The 18,273-nt window shown below is 37.7% G+C and overlaps 2 protein-coding genes across 4 annotated transcripts in view; one reads left to right on the top strand and one right to left on the bottom strand.

Annotated features, from left to right (window-relative positions):
• The window catches only part of LOC109397004 (uncharacterized), a 55,335-nt gene that overhangs the window by 3,894 nt on the left and 33,168 nt on the right, over window positions 1-18,273 (bottom strand). The window contains exons 7-14 of the mRNA XM_062858151.1: window positions 14,308-14,706; window positions 13,996-14,172; window positions 13,860-13,950; window positions 1,704-1,922; window positions 1,391-1,575; window positions 1,179-1,331; window positions 550-1,011; window positions 36-497 (exon numbers count right to left, since the gene is read on the bottom strand). Coding sequence (XP_062714135.1) covers window positions 36-497; window positions 550-1,011; window positions 1,179-1,331; window positions 1,391-1,575; window positions 1,704-1,922; window positions 13,860-13,950; window positions 13,996-14,172; window positions 14,308-14,706 — 2,148 coding nt within the window. The remainder of the gene's footprint in view (window positions 1-35; window positions 498-549; window positions 1,012-1,178; window positions 1,332-1,390; window positions 1,576-1,703; window positions 1,923-13,859; window positions 13,951-13,995; window positions 14,173-14,307; window positions 14,707-18,273) is intronic.
• On the top strand, window positions 13,754-16,086 carry LOC109396992 (glutactin-like). Of its 3 annotated transcripts, none has more exons than XM_029875163.2 (5): window positions 13,754-14,193; window positions 14,257-15,156; window positions 15,213-15,543; window positions 15,604-15,802; window positions 15,885-16,086. In XM_029875163.2, exons 1-4 carry the CDS (start codon window positions 13,831-13,833, stop codon window positions 15,777-15,779), a joined length of 1,770 nt encoding a protein of 589 aa, XP_029731023.2. In that variant the 5' UTR covers window positions 13,754-13,830; the 3' UTR covers window positions 15,780-15,802; window positions 15,885-16,086. The 3 variants fall into 3 exon arrangements, with proteins under 3 accessions (XP_029731023.2, XP_029731022.2, XP_019524855.3); XM_029875162.2 differs by having other exon boundaries at window positions 15,604-15,811; XM_019669310.3 differs by having other exon boundaries at window positions 15,604-16,086.

The following is an 18,273-nucleotide window of genomic DNA, read 5'->3' as shown; positions in this document are numbered from 1 at the left end:
TTTTGAATTTTAAAAGATCTTCAAGTATTACTTACATCGGTCAACCCATGGGTCAGATTTTCGAACTTTCCACTTTCCAGTTGTTCCGGGGTGAATAACGACCGAATTTGGTAAGCTACCAGTGATCCACTTGGATCTTCCGTTCCCAAAACTTTGTTCACTCTCTCCAACAACCCGTATTTGATGAAATTTTGATCATCCAACTGGTTACGGTTCCTCATACCGTCGTAGATCGTAGTTAGCAAGAACGTTCCTTCGTGTTTAACCACGCCGGCCATCATCGGTAGATTTGGACGTATCTTCCCAGCCTTGATCGAGTCCCAAGGTTTCTCCAGCAGATATCCGTGGAAGTCTCCCACCGTGAGACGGTTGCCTCCAACATCTCCTAACCCTTTGACTGCAGTCGTTCGAGTCTTGTGCTCAATGAAAGCTCTCAGCAAGCTCCAGACGTCTGCGTTTTGCATACACAGCTCAACTTCCTTTGTGGGCATCTCAATCTAAAAATTTAGTTTGATTGATCTTGTGAAAGAGCATCTAAGATTCACTTACCTTTCGAGAACTGTCCGCATTGGGATCGCATCCCATCAGGGCAGCAATCTCTCTTGCATGCTCCAAGGGATCCTTGTCCCACACCCAAGGTGCGCTGGAACCTCCCGACTGAAGAATCACCTTGTGGAACAAACCCTCCGGAACCTTGGGGCTGTACATCAACGCCGATACAGCAGCCGCCCCAGCCGATTGTCCGAAAAGGGTTACATTCCCTGTGTCACCTCCAAAATGGCCGATGTTCTCCTGAACCCATTCCAGCGCCAGGTGGATATCCATCAGGCCGGCGTTGCCGGGGATGGCTTCGGTTTGGGTGGATAGGAAACCGAGCGGACCCAGACGGTACTGGACGACAACTAGGACGATGTCCTTTTCCAGGAGGAATTCCGGGGTTTGATTCGATCCGGAACCTTCGTAGAAACCACCGCCGTGGATGAAGATCATAACCGGTTTCTTACCGGAGAGCTGAAATGGAGTTCACCCAAGTGTTATTGAGTCATGTACCAAACAACTATAGTCAGGACAGTTAAAGTTAGCCGAAGCACTAGAGACAAAACGGGAACATCATTTTACCCCTGACGAAGGCATATACGCCAAAATGACATTCACCAGGACAATCAATTATCACTTACATCATTTGTGTAAACCGATAAGGACAGGCAATCCTCTATATCCGGAGCAAATTCTTTTGCGTTAAACAGAGATATCAGCTTCAGCTGGGGACATGGTAGTCCATATCTTGACACATCACGCACTCCTTCCCAAGGTAGTGCTTTCCTCGGTGGCTAAAACCAACGGTTTTATCAAGAGTCAAATAACTCGTTATCTTAATTATGCAAATTACCTTAAATCTGTACTCTCCAGCTGTCGTCTCTCCATACTTAACGCTCAAAAACTGCAAAATCTTGCGACCGCTGAATGCACTCGTCCCAACCGAACCACGAAGAGATCCCAAATTCGGTAGCGATACTTCGGGTGCCTCATCAGCAACCGGCACAGATTCACCAAGTTGCAAACTCATCGCCAAAGCTAGAAAAAGATAAGCTATCACCATCATAGAGCCAGAAAGAACTTTGCACTTCGAAAGAAATTCGGCAGCAAAGATGTCACTAAACCGGTGCCCAGAAGTTCTAAACTCAAACTGATTAACTGTTTACCTTCTGGTTGAACTCTTAGAACGGTACAACAAAAATATACACAAAAACTATGAAATTCTAATGCTTTGAAGCAAACGAAAACAAAACACAACCGAGCTCCCCAAATTCGGTCGACGATCTCACTCAACCTAATGTAAGCGCTACGCGACCGGCTTTGGGGCGCATTATCTCTTCTCTCCACGCAATTTGAACCGGTTACTTTGTCTCTCTTGGCAAAACCTGCCAAACAGAAACGCTGTGATATCTTTCGGAAGCAACGCACTGGCTTCAGATCTCTTTGGAGGTAATACCATGTTTAATTCTTCCTTTGAATACTTAATTAATCTATTAACGTCTAGATTTAAGCAATAAATTTCTCATTTATCTTTACATGGTTTGGTTCTCACTGAGAACTTCTCAGGACTAACGTATTTAATCTATGTCTTGCATTATATATCTTACATCAACAAATATTGTTCATAACAAACACATATTCGTATTGAAAAAAAAACAATAGGAGAAAGACTACATACCAGTGCTAGGTGAATTAATCAACAACTGAAACTCCATTAGCCCCCATCAAACACAGACTTTCTCTCTCGAAGCCAGTTGGTGCTCCCCTCTATGGGCCTTTTCATTTGACGTCTTAAATCAGCTGATTGTTCGGGCGTTTGACAGTTCTTCTATGAAGATGACACGTTCTTGTTAGCAGCTGTTGTTCAAGCTTTGTAAACAAATGCATGCACGGATCTGTCACATGAAAAGGCCTATTGATTGAGGCATCGGGAAAAGGCAGAGATAAAGCGCAAAGGTTTCAATGCAATTATTTGTAGGTGTAGCGTTCCCAGAGCTCGATAGTTTATTAAAAACTCATTAGTCGTTTTCGTTATTTCTTCTAGTGGAGAACTGAGTGAGTGGTTCTTAGCAAAGAATATTAAATTTGGTTCCAGGTGAAGCAAAGTTTCAACCTTACAAACATAATGAGCGGCAATTCTACGCTGAGTCGCTGACCTCTTTCTCCGAGCGAGCAAGACCACGTGCTCGCGGAGTTCATGTTGTACACAACCTTCAGGCTGCCTTGAAATTTGAATTATGAAGGCACCTTGACCGTAAATCTTGCTGCAAAGATGACTTGCATGCAAGGTACTTGTACACGAGTTAAGGTGTCGCCCCCTCGAGTTTCATCCTAAAAATATTGTTTTTGTTGGAAAGGGGTAGAGGGTAAATATAGGGCCACAGTCAAATTTTGGACTTCACAAAACAGATGGCAGAACCATTGAAAATAGACCACTATCTGTAACCGAAAACATCAAGAAACAGAAACACAGCTGTAACTGTTCAATTGGTTGGTACAATTGGCCTGTTTAGCGGTGTTGAGATAACTTCATATTTTAAATCTGCACACAAAGGTACTTTGTGAACGTTGAAAAAAGTTATCATGGAATGATATTGTTTGGATCTTTCCCGAAAAAATGTAATTTTTTTAAATTTTAGTTCAGAAATCCAAAGATTTTCTACTTCTATTCTCGAGATATCACGAATAAGATATATCAGATCCTTTTAGTTTCAAAGGGAAAACACATTTAGTATTTTTTGTGGTATTGTAAGTTTGACTTATTTTCCTTTACATGAATATATTCAATTCGGTTCACTGGTTCTCGAGATGTGACAGTTCATACTTATATTTGTTGTTTAAAAGATAGTGTTTTACCAGAACGGTTCCAACATCGTGAAAGATTAACCAATCGAGCTCAAATTTGTACTAATGATGCACATAACTCTTTCACTGTTGCATCCGTGCAGGGCTCCGACGTGTTCGCGCGAAAAAATAATTGTGAAAATCGACCGGGAAAGCCAGAAAAACGGGACTTTTTGAGATTTCACTTTGTGGGTCAGACCTTCATGTCAAGAAATGTAGTAGGCAGGCAGTACGACGTTTGCCGGGACAGCTAGTTTCCAACAATAATCATACACATGGTATGAGCGATGAAATTCAACTTAAATTTCGAGATGATTACCTATCAATTTTAATGGATGTGTCCTACGATTTTGAACTACGTTGAACTCTAACTCTAACTTGTATACAAACTTCTCAGCCAATATCGTATCAGATACCGTCTTCTATTAAGAGATTACTTCAGATATACCTTTACGTATTCCTCAAATTCCTTCAAAAATCCTAGTTGAAATTGTTTCATACACTCATTGCACAATTATGGGTCACTCAAGGAACAATCATTTCATAATATGAATCGTTTTTCATACAAAAATAACACTTTCTTTATTTTTATTTTATATTCTCTTCATTGAAACTCCATTTTATTGTTTTATATGCAAATCTGCTTGTAAAATTAACTTAAGGCGGTGAAAATTACTGAAATGTTGGTGAATAATGAAAACCACAATTATGGGTCAAAATTGGCTGTGTAACAATTATGGGTCAATTTGTTGCCTATTATGGGTCACTCAAGAGGAATCGGCTAAACAATAATGTTTTGTCTATGTTTTTCAATGAATGGTCACTTATTCTAGATAGATCAACTATAGTAGAATCTAAAACTGGTCTTAAACCTCTTAACGAAGCGTGTTTTCACGATTTGGAATCAATTTGTCAAAATTGGGACAAAATCTCCAACACAACCACTGATAAACGCCTAAAAGTATGCAATGCCCATGTACACAGAACTCTCAATATTATGCTGCACAAAAAGTGACCCATAATTGTGTGATTTTCGGTGTTCCTTGGCACAATAATGAGTCACTTAAATTTTGCCTGACATAAGCCTTAATAAGCTGCAGTCACATGAATTTCTACATTTAGAACGTAAATTATACCTTTGTTCTGGTGACGATACCATTTCGCACTTGAAAATCACTAAAGCTCGCCTTTACAGAGCTTACGAAAGCAGCGCACGCACTTTCTGATGTTCACAATCAAAGCGTTACTTTGACAGATGGTTTTACGCCGAACAAAATATTACTGAAAATATGTATGTTTTGACGTATAGTCCCTTGTGCGATACGTATAACGACACAAAACAAATCAACTCATGAACGAAAAATGATAATGGCTAACAAAAGCTTGCAATTAATTAGTATTTATCTATTAAAGTGGAAAGTGACTAATAATTGTGTGTGACCCATAATTGTGCAATGAGTGTAAAGGATTTTAGAAATTCCATCCATGAATGTCTCAAGTAGTTCATCATGACATTCTTTTATAAATTATTAATGGTATTTCTAAAGGAATTGCTTCAGAAATTTATGCTGTGATTGATACTGTTATAGTGTAATGTTTGAGATTTTTACATGAATTCCTGCATAATTTCTTCTGGAACTTTTCTAGGGATTTGATTATGGATTTTTACCAGGAATTTCTCCAGAAATACTTCAATTGATTCCACCAAAGATTTCTTAAGCTGTTCTTCCAGGCTTTTTTTTTTCAACGATTAGGTAGGAACTAGGTATTCTTTCAGGAATTACTGTTCCAGGAATTTCTGCCCAAGCAGCAATGAATGCTGAACAGTGAGAGTATTAGCTGAACAGTGGTTGACTAATGGTGTCAGTGCCTGAACACAATGACTGCTGAATATTGGTCTGAGGTATGGCTTGTTCAACCTCTTTAATCAGCAATACATAGATGGCTGAACTTCAAGTTGAATAGAATCTGCGTTACCAGCTTCAAAGCATACACCAACATGCAGTATTGATCATCTGTTGTTCCGCCTTCAACCAAATAATTTTTGAAAGCTGACCCAAGCATGTTTTCATGAAGTCCACATCACTTGTTCAACTTTAATACAGGCTTAGTTCAACTTATGTTCTTCACTATTCAGATACAACAAGTATGGTCTTGTTTTCGAGGATACGTATACAATTGTGTGTGGTGTAGACGCTAAGGTAACCCATGTAACAAAACTTGTTACATTAATGCAAATAATACATGTTTCATATAAACGTACATGTTTTGTTCTAAATATAGGAAACGTATTTTCATACACTTCTCAACTAACAAAAGTATAATAATATATATATATATATATATATATATATATATATATATATATATATATATATATATATATATATATATATATATATATATAATAATATAGTAATATAGTAAAGTAATATAGTATATAATAAGAGCTTATGGAACAGACGCTTATGTAAAAGTGGTTGATTAAGCTCTTATACAGCAAAAATGTTAGTTGGGTTATATCACCGAAAAAGCGCAAAAAATGGCGGCTTATAAAACATCTGTGATGTTACTAAAGATGTTTTTCAATACATTATTATAACATGTGATTAAGTTTTGAATATGTTTTCGCCAACGTCGAAAATACTTATTTTTTGCTAGCTGAAATTTATGAAACGCACACTGTGCCAAGAAATGTGACAACTATGATATGCAATTTAATTTTGCGCATTGCGCAGTTAAAAGTGCGACGAGGAAGTGCGGAATCTCAAATAAAAGTGCGATTTGGTGTCAGATCGTTTCGGTGTCTTCACCGCACTTATTCATTAGCTCATGATGAATAAGTGCGGTGAAGACACCGGAACGATTTGATGCAATATCGCACTTTTATTTAAGATTCCGCACTCTGTCGCAGTCCAGTTAGCAATGCAATAAACTATAATGGCTCAGCACAATTTTCAAACCTCAGATTCTATTTGCAATTCCCCATCTCGATGCTTGGCCACTATGACCAAATTTCATGTGCCATTCTAAATTTATGGTGAAATTAGCACATTTATTTTCCGTAAATTCATTCGCTTTCCATCCGTTTGTAAACAAGAAATAAAGTAATTGTCATCTCTATGGTTTGTGCGAGATAATTCAATGATTTTCAGACATGCAACATGGTGGCTTCCTAACACAGTACTGTCAAAAAGTTTTGGAATAATATTTTCAATTATTTTGTATTCATGGTAGGTTTTAGACTGCAGAATGTATACTCGATATCAATAAAGATATAATATATCTTTTCAATAATTTTCAGACTTTCTCCAGATACACAGTTCTTGAGAAAAAAAAGCAATCAAAACAAAAAAAGACAGTATATTGAATTTTGAGCTTGAAATTTTTGAGCAGGTACTGTAGTTTTTCTGCCCTGATAGGGAACAAATCAAAATATAAAAAATAAGTATAAATTACATATGTTGTACTTCTCAATAACATGTTTATCAGATAATACTTAAATTAATTGAAATACATTGAAAAACATCAAAATGACGTATTTTGAACATCTTTTTACAAACAGCGTAAACACACAGTAGGGTAACGGTCGAATTTTGGACCCCTAGAGGACATTAGTTTGAATTTAAGACAAAATTAGCCAGATTCAGCGGGTATTGCACATAATGATGATGTTAGTATGATCGTTAAAGCTTCCACTGTCCATTAAAAATACCCACAAGGTCATTTCTGGTTTAAAATTTGATGAAAATAACTTATTTTTGAAGCATCAGTTTTCACTGTTTTGGACCCCCCAATGTATTTTGGACCCTTTTCGGTATATATTTTGGACACCCGGTGTTTAAATCCGTTTGAAACTATTTTCAAAGAATCTTCCACTTGAATATGCTGGATCACATCCTAATTACTTGATCGACAAAGGCTGATTAGACGAATCTCGTGAATTTAATGCGCTAGAATGGAAAACGTTTTTGTTTACAACTGCAAATTTCCTCAGCGCCATATTCTCTTTTTGTAAACATGTTGCGACACTCGCACGGATGATAAAATTAACAAAAGTTAAATTCAAGGCAAATAATTATATTTCCAGCGAGGAAATGATTGCTACTCGTGCAGAGCAATCTAATTTAGCGAATGATTCTAAAAACTTCCGTCATCTCTCCATTAAATCTGTGAAAGTTGTGATAATACGATCCAGGGGGTCCAAAATATATGGGGGTCCAAATTGTATTGGTTACCCTATAATGTTTGTTTTTTGGATACCTGTTTGAAACATAAGTATAACAATAACAAAGTTGAAGTGATGTTTGTGGAAATTGTTGATTATTTCGCGAGATGAAAAACTGGGTTGAATCTGTGTTTCGAAGTGAGATGTAGTCACCACGTAAGTACATAAAGTGATCAATAGGTGATAAGATGCCTGACAAGTAAAGTACAATTGAATGCTGGCTTCCTTCTTCCGAGCTATTGATACCAAAAGATACTTCCACAGCCGCCAAGCTTATTCTTCAAAATGCTTCATTTACCATTGTTTTTTACCTTTCTAGAAAGTTTGTAGCCTGAATATCAGCTACCGAAAAGCATAAATTAAATGCATTGGAAGCTATCATAGTGGGAATTGCCGTGAATTTTAAGTGAAAGAAATATTTCATTCAGAATGATCAAGTGTTCTAAGAATCAACGACCTGATAAACCTGTTGCACATTAACGTATTATATACATAGAAGTAACGTATTTGTAACATACTTGAGCGCAAAAGTTACAACTATGCATTGCTGATGTTTTACTTAACATCTTTAATTAAAGGAAAACGATGACACAAAAATCTTATATCATCAACGTTAAATTTACGTTGCTGTAACTTGTAGTGAGGATGATAATTTTTTTGGGTGGCTTGTAATTCCCAAACATAGTTAGAACTAGATTTCAACACAAGATGTATTAATAAACCATTATGATACTTTACTACAACATCTTTTTTAAATTCCATTTTCAAAGATGTTTTCTGTGTTACTTGGGAAGTGACTATAATCAGGAGGTCCGAGTTCAATTACCAGTTTTCCCACAGATCCCACAGACAAGAACCTCAAATCAGCTAAAGGTTGAATAAAATCACCAAAATTAGATGTTTAGGAACTGAATAAATGCTTGTACCTCTTGTGCTCAGCTTCTGTTCAAATAAAGGCTGACATAAAATAGTTGCAGAAACTTTTGTACAGCATCAAATTATTACCTGGGTGCTCATTACGATTTCTCTTGAAACCCTTTCGTAGATTTCTCATGGAATTCCACCAGGAATTCCTCCAAGAATTCCTTCTAGAACTCTCCAGTGGTTCTTACATGAATTCTTCTAGGAATTATTTATGAATCGCTCCCGGGACTTGTTCCAATATTTCTGCTGTAATTGCAGGAAACCCTCCTGGAAATCCTTCCGATGGATGTCCTGTGATTCCTCCAAGAATTTATCCAAGAATTCTCCTGAGATTTTTTTGTATGGATACATACAGGACTTTCTCATGCTATATTCCTCCAGTGATTTCTGCTAAGGCGCCGTCCACACATTACGTAACGCTCTAGGGGGAGGGGAGAGTATGGCCGAGCGTTACGGTTCATATAAAAAATAGTGTGTTTTCATACAAAAAAAGCGATACGGAGAGGGGAAGGGGGGTCTAAAAATCTCGATTCTAGCGCTACGTAATTAATGGATGCTGCCTAAGATTCATCAAGCCCTACCAGCTGAGTTTTTGACAAAAAAGGCTCCATAGATTCTTCCATGAATTCCTCCGATGTCTCTTCTAGAAGTTTCTATTGAGATTACTGCAGGGGTTTTTATTTTTTTTTTCCGAGATAATAACCCAGAGACATTGCTCCATGTATTCCTCCAGAAAATCCAGATACCCCTTAGGCAAGCCTTCACGAATTTATTTTGAAAGTTCTTTTGAAACATGCTTCATGGACTGCTTAAGAATTTCCTTCAGAATTTCCATTCATGAATCCTGCAGAAATTTCTCCCGGAATTCCTCCAGAGGATGCGATTCCTTTAAAATTTCAGAAATCCGTACAAGAATTCTTAAGAAAATCAATAGTTTCTGCAAGAATTTCCCCAGGAATTTTTTTTTAGAAAATCTTCCAGAGACTTCAGAAATTCTTCAAAGGTTTCCTTCAGAGATTATTCCAAAGATTTGGTCTTAAAATCTATAATGATTGTGTGCAAAAAATTATTTAAGGATTTATCCAGAAACTTCTTCCAAATATTTGTCCACGTACTTCCCAGAAATTTGTCTGCCATTTCCTTCAAAGGAAATTATTACTTAAGAATTTCTCCACTGATTCTTGAAGAAACATATTGAGAAATATTTCCTAGGAATTCCTACAAAATAGTCTTCAGTAATATCTCTAGAGTTTTTTTCTAATGTTTTTTTTTTTCTAGGTTTCTATTGAAAATTGTACAAAAAATACTGAAGAACTCTTTAAGGTAGCCCTAAAGAAATTTTTTAAACAAATCTCTGTAGGATAGTTCGAAGAAATCCCTTTAAAATTCCTGGAGGTCTGAAGTTATCTTTGGAGCAATTTCAGGGTTATTGTTCAGATAACTTTTTAATTTCTCGAAAAGATCATGAGATACTTCTTGAGAAACTCTGCCTGTAATTCCATGGGAAAATTGCTTAAGAAATTTCTGTAGGAATTCCCGAAGAAATCTTTTAAAAAATGTCTCTAGAAATCACGGACAAAGATACTGGTGCAAACCTTGAAGAACTCGTTCAATAAACTTATAAGTGATCACTGGAGGATTTTTTTAGAAAATCCTTGGAAAACTGCTGAAGGTACCTCTGAGGGAATTCTTCAAAACGATTCTATGACAAACGTTCAAAAAACATAGGGTTAAGGGACAAAATGTCGAACGGACAAAAGGTTCATATCTCTCGCTTTGTCGATGATCATGATGAGCGGAGTGTAAGGGGTGATTCTCTGGCGATATATTTTGCAGATCTCTTCTCGTCCAGAACACTGAGTCCCTGAAGAAGGTTCCAAACGGACCGTAACGTCGGACAAAATAAAATATATAGTGTTGTATTTTTCTCAAGACTGACAAACTACCACGAAACAGTTTCGAAAAACAGTCGAACACACAAACGATGTTATTGTAATGCGTCGGCAGATTACTGACAAGATGAGTCATAAATTATTTCCAGTGCTGTCGTTGTACAATCAGAGCTAGTTCGTCAAGGTTTCCCGATTTCAGCACCCCTTCACTGGTACATTACCATGGATTAAATCCTGTAGCAATCTCTTATCGAACCCCTTGAGTAACTCCTTAAAGAACTGCTGAAACAAATTCTGAAAGAATCCGTGGAACAACTTTCGAAGGAAGCCCCTGTTGAAATTTCTAAAGTATTTCTAGGAATATTGAAGAAGCCTTCAAAGATATTTATGTAAGTATCGCTGGAGAAATTTCAGAAGGATTAAAAAAAATCTGAAAAACAACCTAAATAAAGAATTTTTGAAAAAAAAAAGAATATTTCAAGAATCCGAAGATGGGTTTTCTGAAGAAAAAAAAAAACAGAAGGAATAGTTAACGAAACACCTGGAAGCCCCTAATGAATACCTAACAAAGCCACTTGAGTTGTTTTTAGAAAAAAAAAATACTGGAGAAATCCCCTAACAAAAGTTCTAAGCAATGTTTTGAAAGAACCCAAGAAAGAATCCCTGAAGGAATCCAAAGAGAAATTCCTAGAGGTACCCAAGGAGGGAATCCTGTAGGAATTTCTGAGAAAGTACACAGAGGAATACCTGGTCGAATTTCTGATGAAATCTCTGTGTGGAGTCCTGCAAGAATCTCTGCTTGAATGTCTTCCAGCCTGTCCCTAAAAATCCCTATAAAAATCTCTGATAGAATTTGTAGAAAAAAATCTGAAGGGATACTTGGAGGACTTTTTAAAACATTCCTAAGAAGTTCTTGAAATAATTTCTGGAAGAGAAATGTCATGAATAAATACGTAAAGGAGCTTGATGAAAACTTGAAAGTATCCTGAATTATCTATTATACAGTTTCTAAAACAATCTTTATAGAAAATTCTTGAGAACTTATGAGAAAATGTTGAAGGACTTCTGAACATCTGATTCTTAATGAATCCGTTAATCATTTTCCAAAAAACTCCATGAAGTATTTTTGGGAAAGTTCATAGAAGGTTTTCTAGATGAATGCTTTGACAAATTTCTGGAGAAATCTTTGTAAAAAAAATGATGAATTTCTGCAGCAATCTTTATCTCTGCAAGATTTTAGAAAGAAATTCTTGAAATATTTTCTAAGGTAATCCATAATCTTAAAGAATTTTTGGAGAAATTTTTGGAGGATATTCTAAAGTCAAAGGGAATCCCTAGAAGATTTTAGGAAAGAATTTCGTACTGAATTTCTTAAGGATTTCCTGGATGATTTTTTAACGTGAATTTACGAGGATTTTTTAATGGAGTCCCCTAAAGAATTTCTTTAAGAATCGCTGGGAGTTTTTAATCAGGAACTCGTGAAGGTTTTTTTTAATCCTATGATGGACTTCAGCAAGAGTTCACGAAATAATTATCGAAAAATCTGTGGTAGTTTTTTAAGTATATCATGGAGAAATTTAGTAATGAATCTCTGGAGAAAAATGTGGAGATATTTCTGAAGAATTCATTAGTCGAATTTATAATAAAAGCCAAGGAAGATTTTCTGAAAGAATTCCTCGAAAAATTTGTGAAGGAACCCTTAGGGCTTTTTCCATAGGTGTCTCCAAGGATGGGAGGGAACACTCACTTGCAAAGAGTTACACTCACTTGCTATTTTCTCAGCTCAGAAGCGTGCAATCAAGAAACGATGTCTGGACGACTTCTACCTTGTGATTTGGTCTTAAAGATTGCTGAATCGATTAGGAGTCGTACACGCCTACCAAAGTCACGAGAGAGCTGCGAAGGTAACTCTCCACGAGGTGAATGCCAATTACACTCACCTCCGGTAGAGTCGCTTTCACAACTCTGTCACGACTTTGGTATGCGTGTGCGACCCCTACTCTATTCGGCAAACTTGACCAAATCACAAGGCAGAAGTCGTCCATACATCGTTTCTTGATTGCACGCTTCTGAGCTGAGAAAATAGCAAGTGAGTGTAACTCTTTGCAAGTGAGTGTTCCCATCCCTGGGTGTCTCTGTTATAAAGATAAATCAATCAATCAATTTTCCATAGGAATCCCTGCATAAAATTCCCGAATGCATCTCAATTTTTTTTTAAGAATTCCTGGGAAAATTTCTCAAAAAAACCCAGGAAGATTTTCTGATAAAAACTCAGTTTAAAATCCCTGGAGCAATTCTTAAGCAAACTCCGGAAGTTTTGGAAAAAAAATCCTTGGAGGATCGTTTGATAGAATACAAAAATGCATTTCCGAAGGATACAAAGAAAAAAAGGCCAAATCTCTCAAGGATTTTGTGAAGAAATTGTGTTGTGGGAATTTTTGGTTAAATCTTTGGAAGAATTTCCAAAGTAACCCCAGTACAATTTTCAAATGAACTTTTTAATCATTTTCTGGAAAACTCTGGAATAATTACTGAAGGCATCACTGAAGGAATCTCTGGAAAAATTTCTGAATAAATATCTAAAAAAAAATCTGCCGGAATCTGTGAACAAATTTTTAAAAGAATCCTTGAAGGAATTTTTGCTCAAATTCAAAGATATTTAAAAAAATATAGGAATTTCAGAAGTAAATCATGCAAGATGGTATGAAAGAACTATTTGTGGAATTCATAGAATAGGAGAAATTTCTTAACAAATCTCTGAAGAAAATTTCCGAATGAATCCATGCAACATTTTTTGACAAAACTATTTATTACATGTTTCGCGGTGTTTTCCTTCGACAAAATCAATCAATGTAGATTCATTTTACCATCACCACGAGTTTCTCGAAATCAACTGAAATCATTAAAAGACTTAACCAAGAATCTTTCCTAATGTAATGTCAAAAACCCCTTGAATGGGTTCCCCTCGTTACTATATACCTAAAAATGGTCTCCACGAGAATAATGGTTTACAAACCCCATCTCTTCGCTATACAATTATAACATTCCAATTCAATATCTTTATTAGATAACCATCAATCACAATTTATCGCAAACTCCATACTTTGGCAACCCATCCAAAAGCCAAGATAGTCAAATTGGATTACGAAAAGCTTCTACCAGCTCAAAGCTATAATGCCAAACGACTACCTACTAAACAATCAAGACCTTATCACATTGAACTTGCACCGGCTTGGATAGCATATAACGACCCCCTTTATCTATCCCATATTCGCTTATCTTTTATCTCCCAGAACACACTGACTGTGCCAATTTCGACAGCTCGTCTAGGCAGTAATCAACCTGCACGAAACAACAGTCATTGTTCGCAAGTCGCCGCGTTCGGGTTGTTGGTATTCTCAAAACATGATTGAACCCATCCAGGCAATAACAACCATCCTGATTCTGGTCCTGTGTCAGGATGTAGACGGCGCTGCGCTCATCCAACGGCAGGATCCTCCCGATACGGTCATCAACCTGCAGGGCCTAGGCTTGATACGGGGAGGATTGGGCCAGACAGCGCGCACCAACCAAACGATCATCCAATTTTACAACATCCCATATGCGGAGGCTCCGATTGGGACGCGGAGGTTCAAGGCCCCGGTGAAGATAGCGGCATGGAACGAGGTACGCGACGTTAGCGAACCAGGTAAGGAGTGTCCCCAGCCGGTCGAGGGGATGAACCAGGACGACGAAGACTGCCTGTCGCTGTCGGTGTTTACCAAGAATGTGAGTTGGTTACGTCATATGGGATGAGGTATTTGTGCGTAGTTAATGGATTTTTTCTTGTAGACAACGGGAAACTATTCGGTTATGGTGTATATCCACGGTGGATCGTTTTACTTGGGAGCAGCGGTTCAACACCCTCCGGACTATCTGCTGGAACGGGATGTGGTTCTGGTGGTGATTCAGTATCGGTTGGGACCGCTGGGTTTTCTGTCGACTTTGAGTGATGTGATCCCTGGAAACGCTGGTATGCTGGACATGATCATGGCGCTGGAGTGGGTTCAGGACCATATTGCGGACTTTGGTGGAAATCCCGACAAGGTGACGGTGTTCGGACAGTCTGCCGGGGCAGGCGCCATTTCGGCTTTGTTGTATAGTCCACTGGTTTCGCAGAGGCTGTTCAACCAGGTCATTCTTCAATCCGGGGGATCGTTGTCTACATGGGCGGTGGATCCGAATCCAGTAACCAATGCTATCGACATTGCCAAGTATGCTGGATGCAATGAAAACTTGGCACTAGTCCAGATAGAACAATGCTTATTGTCGGTAGAAACCACAAAGCTGATCAATGCCTTGCCGTTACACGCGGCCAACCAATACGCAACGTATGGAATGGAAAACATCGGAGGCTGTGGACTAGTGATTGGTGGTCCGTCAGAATTTCTGGTACGGAAGCCTATGGAATACGTCCAACGTGGTGAGGTACGTCGCGATATTCGGATGATGGGCGGAGTAACCAAGCAGGATGGATCATTCATAGTCAACAACATCTATGACGCGCTAGTGGCCTCAAAACTTATCAACGACACCAAGTTTTTGCAGTATGATCTGCTGGATATGATTAATCGCTTTGCTGGCCTTGATGATGTCAGCGGGGCACTAGCAGCCTTCGAAATAGAATCTCTATTTGACGCCGATCAGCTAAAGAGTGGCAATTTTACCCAGATGGTCGATGGATTGATTGATGTAGGTGTTATCGCGCCCAATTTTGTCGATAATTTGACAGTGATTGCTATTTTCAGGTTGCCGGTGCGATTGTTATCAAAGGCCCGTTGTTCAGAGATATCCAAACAAACGCACGGTATAGTGAGAAGGAAACTTATCTGTATTCGTTCGATTACGCTGGAGAGCACACCAGATTCGGCTATGGAGCAAATACCTCTCACTACCCCTTCAAGGGTGGCATCCATCACTCAAACGACAACATTTATCTGTTTCCATTCCCGGATTTCGCCACCAACCTAAATGCAGCCGATACCAGAATGTCCGAGATCATGGTTGACCTATGGACTTCGTTTGCTATCGATGGCGTACCAAAGTCCTCGGGTGTACCCGATTGGAAACCTGTTGACAGTTAGTATTAACAGCATTTTTTTTTATTTTTGTCACTGAAATGATCTTCTTTTTCTTCAGGTGTCGTTGGGCCCTACATGCACATCAACTCTCCGGCGATGATGGGTCAAAACTTCTATCGGGAATTCTCGGCAACAGCCACCAAGACTAAGTCAAGTGCTTTCCGTGTCCAAGGGGGCTCGGTTATCTCAGTGTTGCTCGTGTCCGTAGTGGTAGCTGTAGCGCAATGGCACTAACCCAGCTAACGGATGCTTAGATTGTGAGAAAAGTCTGTTCTTAAACAGTTTTCAATGTGCACTTCCACGTGGATTCCAATATGCTTATTTGTATTACACTTTCAGAAACATCCAGGTGGCGATCTCGAATCAAATGCATGGAACACTCGAACAAAAGCCACATTCCAACTTGACCGATCAACTAATATTGTGCCACAGAAACCAATGAAAATGATTGTGAACGTGATTGTACTTGAGTAGAGGATAAGTTTAAAATTTTAAAAGTGGGACTAACTGAACAAATATATGTGCATGTCGATACAAACAATTGTATTCAATATTGTGTACCCATGGTTATGCATAGGGCTTCCAATTTTCCCGGGATTCAGATTCCCGGGAAACGGTAAAATTTATAACCATTTCCCGGAATTTCCCGGGATCCCGGGACATAAAAAAAATTACTTTTAAGCGAAAAATGTATTTATTTTAAAGAAAATCGTTAATCAGATGTAATATTTTTTCCATTTTCTATTGTACACATTGTGCACAATTCAGCAAATTTCACGATAATAATGTTCAAGTTTTACCGTCAATGCATTTTAAGTACGATTTTAACCAGCATTAAATATTGAAATTTTGATTTGGAATACATAAACGCTTTTTGATAAATGTAGTGAATTGTTGATTGATTATTTTGGGTACATCAACATGCATACAACAACCGCAATAATGCCCAATTCAATCTTAAGATTTACTTCTAAAATTCAAAATCACTTTGTCATACTTAATGAACAGATACAATAACACAAGTCAAGAATACATAACACTCGATATAAAAAATAACTATAACTTCCGAGAACTGCCAAAGAATATAAGGTTGTTTTCGATCTCACAACGTCGCGAACGTTTGCGAAACAACGTCCTAAAAACTCAGATGCGTCAAAATATCCAATGTGCTTTTTCCTCAGACTTTATGGTGCATCTGCACATTCGGACGTTATGCCGCAAAAAAAAACAAGCCATAAAGCCCTGGGACATAATGGCCTCGGACGTTATGATACTAGGCCTAAATCAATAATTGATTCCCAATTTTAAATAGGTCACACGATGTCAAAATTTCGATTATTATCAAACATTCATGTACCTCGGATTTTTCTTCGAAAATGATTAGAATTTATAATCATAATCGGAAAACTAGAAAATATTTCATCAGCGAAAATGTTTCCATACATTTTGTATGGGAGGTTTTTTGGGCTAAAATAGTAATTATTGATTTTTAGTATGGAAAATAGCTAAAAACTCATCTAACTCAAATTTTCCCCGACAGAATATTTTCAAAATTTGCATTTATAAATTATAGCCGAAATTCTAACATTCTATGAAAACCCAGATTAATCCACCTAGTGGTGATAGTGCCTTTCTCGTCGAACATGTACTCATGATCTTTCCTTGGCCGGGATACGACTGGGATAGTTTTGCTTCAGAATTTTGGCTTTGCAGTCTTTTGGAGAAATCGAAAACACTAGTTTATGATTTTTTTCCGACGTTTCGGTCCGTATGGGGCTTTTTCAGGGGTTCAATCGGTCAACGTTTCCTTGTCAAGATGGCTTTGCTAAACTCAAAAATTTCATACGGAAGTTTTGGTATACATTGAGTCCGTTCGGTTTGAAACCGTCGTGATGCGGACAATCTACTACCTATCGGGTGGTCTAGAATTCGGTTCCTGTTTTTGGAATCTTCCACTATTGCTTTGTATAGAAAATTTCTGTGCATGAGCCATCATTCCGAAGCATGATCTTTCCGTCGACGTATCCGAACTGTTTCTGAATCCTGAGAATATTTTATTGAGAAAAGCAATAGTTTAAAAAAAATTGGGAATCTTATTAATGGAACATATTCCGACGTTATGTTAAACGTATAGACAGAGCTGGAAAATATCAGAATTTTCAGTTGACTGCATCACCTTCACTATCACTGAAGGCGGATCAACATCAAGACGATAATTACAAGCTAGGATATAGCTTCTTTCTTAATCACAGATGACTTTACGGTCTTCGACAAAGTTTTTTCTTCACACTTTAGGGTATATTTTATTATCATAGGTTACAAGATTCATGTAAAATTTGACAAAAAATGCAAGCAATAAAACCATTTAAAAAATCCCAATAGTTTAGACGCAAAAGAGGATTGAAAAAACTTTGTCCGGGGTTGATGCGATAATTTTCATTTTCCTATATAACGTTAATCCATCCTACTGTATATTTTTACACCTCAGGAATCTGAAATGGTGTGATTTGTTGAGATTGCTTTAGTACGGACAAACAGACATATCATTTGGGACATATTCATCATCAACATCGTCACGAAAAAATAATTGCCAAATGCTAATCAGGTTCCATTTCACAACTCGCTGCTGGCTTGATGGCGGTAGTGAGTAAACGTCAAACGAACAAAAACGATTTCACGCGTAACTTTACCACATACCGTATCTAACAAAATCCACAAACGGAGACAA

This window comes from Aedes albopictus, chromosome 3, assembly GCF_035046485.1.
Source record: "Aedes albopictus strain Foshan chromosome 3, AalbF5, whole genome shotgun sequence".
Taxonomy (NCBI): Eukaryota; Metazoa; Arthropoda; class Insecta; order Diptera; family Culicidae; genus Aedes; species Aedes albopictus.
Note: the sequence above shows the minus strand (reverse complement) of the source record. Positions and strands in the feature narration are given on the sequence as shown.